At 46.4% G+C, this 6406-nt stretch overlaps 1 protein-coding gene across 3 annotated transcripts in view; it reads right to left on the bottom strand.

Annotated features, from left to right (window-relative positions):
• Positions 1-988: 988 nt before the first annotated feature.
• Positions 989-6406, bottom strand: part of CHD6 (chromodomain helicase DNA binding protein 6) — a 206628-nt gene continuing 201210 nt past the window's right edge. For all 3 annotated transcript variants that reach the window (XM_058433279.1, XM_032143088.2, XM_058433280.1), the window contains one exon: positions 989-4353. In XM_058433279.1, the coding sequence (XP_058289262.1) occupies positions 3457-4353 (897 nt within the window). In that variant the 3' untranslated portion in view covers positions 989-3456. The remainder of the gene's footprint in view (positions 4354-6406) is intronic.

Here is a 6406-nt window from a genome sequence, read left to right as displayed (position 1 = left end):
TCTTGATTAGAGGCCTAGAAAACCTAAGGCCTTCCTGTAACAATGCCCATCCATGCTTCAGGCCACTCACGCACCCATCTGGTGGTGCTTAGTTGGAACCCAACAAGATGAGGCTGGGTCAGTCTCTTGCTCAGCCTTGAAAGAGGCTTTGGCACTTTCCTGCCAGCCTCATCGATAACTTCTGACCCACCCCTTTTGGGGTTGAGACACCATGCTCAGGAGCACAGAGTTCTGAAAAACCTTGAGAATTTCAGCTACCCTGGTGATCCTGTGTTTTGTGAACCTACTCTAACCTATGCAAGTCTAGTTCCCCTATACATTCCAGGTGTGTGATTGAGGTGGGACTCTTGGTATGGAGCTTAAGTGGTGCTGGGGATGTACCACCTGAGAGCATTCAGGCCTCGAGTCTGTGGAGCAGGATGCTGTGCTGCCAACTCCTTTTTTTTTTTTTTTTTTTGAGACGGAGTCTTGCTCTGTCGCCCAGGCTGGAGTGCAGTGGCACGATCTCGGCTCACTGCAATCTCTGCCTCCCAGGTTTAAGCGTTTCTCCTGCCTCAGCTTCCCGAGTAGCTGGGATTACAGGTGTCCGCCACCACACCCAGCTAATTTTTGTATTTTTAGTAGAGACGGGGTTTCACCATGTTGGCCAGGTGGGTCTCGAACTCCTGACCTCAAGTGATCTGCCTGCCTCGGCCTCCCAAAGTGCTGGGATTATAGGTGTGAGCCACCTCGCCCAGCCCCGACTCCCTTCTAGGGCATGTTTTAACCAGATGTTCTGGTCAGTTGGTCGAGAGGCCAAGTCAACCCTCATGATGAATATTCAACAAGTCCTCAGTAGGGTGCCCAGCACGGATCAGACACATCAGAAAGACGGTGGGCATACCATGCACTCATCAATGCCCCAGGCAGCAGGAGACACCCAAGTGCCACTGAATTCCTCAAATACAAATGTGACTTTTAAACTTTTTCTTTTGTTTTTAAATCCAGGATCAAGACCACAATTTATTATGTAAGACATGGGGTGAAGAATGATCAAGGAAAGTTATGGCTGTGAGTGACATGGAATTAGATGAAAAGGCTCAAGTTTGCTGAAGAGAGTTTAAATTTGGCTTTTGCTCTTGGAAACGTCAAAATAATCATAAGAAGCACTTGTGCCTTACAGAGCAAATAATCCACAGAGTGTCATTTTCATTTTGCAAACAGGGTCACAACAGCAGTCAAATAGAAGCCTGAACACCCAGAGAGTTAACATACAGATTCGATAAGGATAACAAGGGATTGAGCATGCTGGTGGGTTTTTAAGTCAGATCCACATTGAACCCTGTGACCTACTGGAGGTTATAAGTGGAACCCGGGGAAAGCAGCTTTTCCATACAAAACAACAACAACACAACGACAACAAAGAAAACCAGACTCTGCTGGATGTCTATAATACTCATTTGCAGTAAGGCTTTCAAGATACAGGAATTTTTATAGCATTTGTATTTTAAGGATTTAGGGCAAATACATTTTTTTTTCTACTTGATAAAAAGAAAATTAGTACTTAAAAGGTTCAAAAATATATTGATTGAGTTATTTTTTTTTACATAAATAAATTATATTGATTTTTAGGATTTAACAGCTGAAAAAACCCTTTCTGCTTCCACTGGAGGCAAAACTGAACAAAATGTTAGTTAAATAGAGAGAGCAGCATTTCTAAGAAATCTGTGGTCAGCATTATAGACCATCTATGCTACAAGGATGTCATTAAATAGGATTTGTTCAATTATTGGATTCTTCTTCTATGATCAGTTATAGAATTTCTGGTTTATATCTCTGATTCATAAAACTGGGACTCCACTTTTTGAAGATACATCTGATTGATTTTTTTCAGTCATGATTTAACAGACTTCTTTGAGATGCTCATTTTAACATTTACATAATTTATAATCCCAAATGTATAAAAGACAATGACAAAAGCATCATAAATAAATAATGCAAAATGAAATAGTTATGTCAAACTTTTGGACCTTCTGATAAATTAGCAAAACTGTAACAGAAAAAGTAAAAAATACAGTAAATTGTGACAACAAAAAGTGAAACTGGTACTAGTAACACTTGCAACATTTCCAAGGGTCCTGCGCAGCCCTGCGCCCCCAGAGTACTGAACCATGAGCTTACTTCAAGTCTCAAGAGTGTGAACTACCTGTGAAGAGACCATTAGAAGGGACGTTAACATGAAGGTGAAAGGACATGGGGAAGTGCTGCTGAGGCAGGTTCTTTCTCAGTTCCTAAACATGGAGAAGCTGAGGAAGAAGAGAAAATAATGTTGACTTGCAACGTAGTTTTGATTAACTGATAATTTGGAATTTGGGTCCAACTGTAAGATATAAACAGAATGGAGAAATTAACGGAGGAGTAACTTTTCACAGCTGTATTATAAAGGGTGGCACACATTTGACAGCTTCAGACACTCTTGATCAAAGGACCTACTAGCAAGTGTCAAAGTGTTGGGCAACTGTCTTCCTGCAGGCTCCAGAAAGAGCCTTATTCTTGGTGAAGGAAAGCCTGAAGTGAAAATCCATTCAGTCCTGGTGCTCTTTAAACACAAAGAGGCAAATTAATGGCTAGAGAAATCTGTAAGCGAACCAGGTGAGAGCAGAGCGCTAGCTGTGTGCTTGTGAAGCAGCGTGTAGCTCTACGGAGCGCGGGTCCTTGCCCCACCCCCATCGCCAGCAATAACTCATGGTGGGTAAAGCTTTCTCGCAGCGAGAGGAATCTTTTCACTGTTGAGAGGGATGTATAGAAAATAATGCCTAGTCAGTCAGTATTTCTTCTTGCTGCAGGTGTCTGAAAAACCATGAAGGGGGAAATTATATTACTACCGGTAAGGTTTGTTGTTTTATAAAGAAATGAATATATGTATTTTCAACCATTAGTTATATACTTGTCTATACTACTCACTTAGTAATCATGATAAAATAGGGAAATATTTTAACTCAAAAATATGCACCAGCACTTCCTTTTTCTGTGCTTTTTGGTTCCCTGTGACATTCTTCCTGTGCAACCTAGCTCACAGAAAAAGAGCTCCTCTTTGTCTCTGTTCTTCGGCCCTTCAATGGTAAATCCCTAGACAGCTTTCTTTTACCATTTTTCCTCCTCAAGTGAGTGGGAAACTTGGAAGAGAAGGGGGTAGGGCGTGTCACCAAGTACTGTATTAACTATGATTGCTGGAATGAACTGGATAACAGAATGAGAATTCTGTGCCTCCTAGACTAGGTAGACAACACTTATCTAATGAAGTGGTGAGACCCTGCAACTATTAACATCTGTTACCATAGTTCTCAGACAGGAAATCAGGTAGGTAATCTTACTTATGGAAACACAGGTTCTTATGGAGGTGAAGTGAGGGAAGTAACAAACCTTTATGGGATAAGAAACTTACAAGTCACAATAATTTCTTAAATGAAAAAAGTTCTAATTGGTGTCATTGTTGGAGTCTTTGAGTGCCCCCTCCCCAGCCTGTGCCCCATGTTCTTTCTCTGCGGGCAAAGGGGCACTGGGTTCGGCACAGTTCTCATCACCGCTGGGCTCCCTTTCGCAGCTGGGAGCAGGCTCTGGGTGGGAGTTGGGGTTGTCCCCCTTTGTCTTCTTCTTCTTCCTCTTCTGGCTCTCCAGACCTACTATTTCCGAGTGTCTGGCCTGCTGCATGGCTGGCAGAGCCATGCCCATACCAGGGGAGAGGAACATGGATGGGTAAATGAGTCCGGGAGATACTCCTGGGATGAGAAATGGGTTAAAAGCCACAGGACTACTAGTAGTTATTGCAGGTTCAGACTGATCAGAAAATGGACCTGGACCAGGCTTGTCCTCAGCTAAAGTGTCTGTTTTCACATCATGGCTACTCGGCTTGTCTTCCGCAGTCTTTTCAGTCATTGCCGTACCACTTTTCGTTGTGCTTGATAGAGACGCCGGAGCAGTGGAAGTGCAGGTGGTTGCCATGGGTGGACTGAGGAGTCCCCCAACACCAAACATCTGGGGCACAGCAGCCATGCCTGGCAGCATCATGGGCAGCATGCTCAGGGTACTTTTGACCTCTTCACCCGTTGGCATCGTGGCAAAGCCTGCTGGAAACCCCACCAGCCCGGTGAGGGGGATGCCTGGCATATTTCTCATGTTCTGAAGTCCTACCAGGTCCATCCCAGCAATCAGTCCATTCATGAACAGTGGCCCCATTCCAGAGGGAGAGTCTGCCACAATGGAAGGAGCCTTCAGGAGTTCACTCCGAGGCCGCCTCCCCCTCCTGCGGGGACCCGTATCTCGAAGAATAGGCTCAGCCAGGGTGTGATTGAACTTGTTTTCTGGAAGAAACCCCTGGTAAAACAAAGAAACACAAAATGCTGAAGGCAACAGGATGGCAGGTGGTCAGCTGAGGGTGATGACCAGGGCTCTGCACTGGCCTGGCCTGTCTCCAGCTGCACGAAGGGTTCCCAGTACAAGGAGCACCTCCCGCCTACTTGTGCAGCTCTCTGGCCGCCTGACTGTACCTGACAGGCTTCTCCCTCAGCAGCTGAGAGCATTTTGTGGCATGGGCACAACTAGGGCACCTGTCACTGCCCAGTGGTAATTCCAACATGCTGACTGGCAAAAGTGGCATCCAGTCTGTGAGAAGCTGGCAGAAGAGAGTGGGGAGCTGGAGAAAGCACTAAAAGTGCCCTGGTTCTCAGTGAGACTATTCTGGCTGAGACCCCTTCACCAGGTCCCAACACTTGCCTTCCTCTTGACACAGGTTTTTATTGAAGCAACAAAGCAGAATATGTAAGACAGGGTTTTGAAGCCAGACAGACCCGAGTTTAAATCCTGACTGCAACCTCCTAGCTGTGGGACTCAGGACATGTCAGTTAGCCTCTAAGTTTAAGTAAAAAAGGACAATGGTACCTATCTTTAGAGTCACTGAAAGTGACGTGTTTAATACATTACCTGATCCATAGGAAGCAGTGTTTGCTAAGGGCACATTATTTATTTATTGTGTGTATGCCCCACTCCTCTCTGAATACAATGGGATGTGTACGTTTGTTGAAGAAATGAAGGATTTATTGAACACTGTTGGGGAAACTGCCACCAAAATAAGTGGTGGTTCTCCCTAAGCGAGACCATCTATTTTTTCTCTATTTGGAGGTTCACTCTCCAATTTTCTTAATTAGCAGAGAGCTCTGCAGTAAAGCACTTCCGCTCCGTGTGGACCACACTGTGACAGGACCTGGGCCCTCAACACGGGTGATCTGGCACCTGCACTGGACATTCCCATAACCCATCAGGATGGCTGAGCTGCACAGAATCATGGGGGAGGGCAGATTGCTCCAGCAGCATCTGGAGAGGAAGGCGCAGGCTGCAGCCCCACACCCTCCTTCCTGAGAGTGGAGCTCAGGAGCTCTGCAGGGCAGAGAGGATGCAGCTAGGAACCTGGTCCCTGAAGCGTAAACAAACCACTGCAATTACGATGAATCTTTCTCTGAATTTGTAATCCCTAGAGAGAGAGAGAATTTCTTCCCACAGATGGGAAGCGATTTCTTTCAGGACTTAGTGCCGCAGTCCCTGTGCCCCTGGAGAACTGCATGCCTTTCTGTCTCTCGATTGCCCTCCACACCTCACTGCTAGCAGCTAGTTTATCAAGTAGTATACATGCCCATGGTATTAAAAAAGGTGAACCGCACTTGTGCAGTTCAGCAGTCTCAGCGTTTCCTCACACAAGGGAGGCGTACAGTTTGAGGACAAAGCCCTCCCCTGCTGGCGCCCTTCCTGACTGCCTGGGCATCTTCCTCTTATGGTTCCTGCTACAAAGTCAGTGTTGTTTTACCCCCTTCCCTTTGATTACAGCAATGGTGAAGCAAAATGTTCAGAGTGGCCTCAATGGATCTTGTCACACTGGATTCCACTGAGGTCAATGGTTACCATCAAGGCTGGAATGCGCAGCCTACGGAGCAGAATGAGGCGGGAGAGCTCAACGGTGAGGGGTGAGGCCTCCGGGCTGCTGAGGCGACTCCCAGGCTGCACCTGTGGCCTTTTCAGGATTCTCCTTTGGAATACCTTCCCTTCCACTAGAGTCTGCAGAGTGGGGGGTGGGGATGTGACAAGCAGCAGCTGAGGCTCCACCAGCCCACAGCCTCCTTGTCTGTGGGAATCAGAGGCAGGGATCTGGCTGTTCTTCTCAATGGGGCACACTCTTGGGGCGAGAAAGGAGGTGTGGGTCCACCGAGAAACACCAGAATGACCAGAAAAACCCCACAGATCGTAGAGAAAGAAGCCAGGGAAGCTGAGGATATCTCTGGGCTGACTGGCCACCAGGCCTGAGGGCAGTTAAGAAATCTATTTACAATCTGCCTAACGGCACCTACTTTTAACTTTAATTCGGCAGCCCGGGCATTTC

The sequence above is a fragment of the Hylobates moloch genome, unplaced genomic scaffold (assembly GCF_009828535.3).
Source record: "Hylobates moloch isolate HMO894 unplaced genomic scaffold, HMol_V3 SCAFFOLD_21, whole genome shotgun sequence".
Lineage (NCBI taxonomy): Eukaryota > Metazoa > Chordata > Mammalia > Primates > Hylobatidae > Hylobates > Hylobates moloch.
This window is presented reverse-complemented; position numbering and strand designations above follow the sequence as displayed.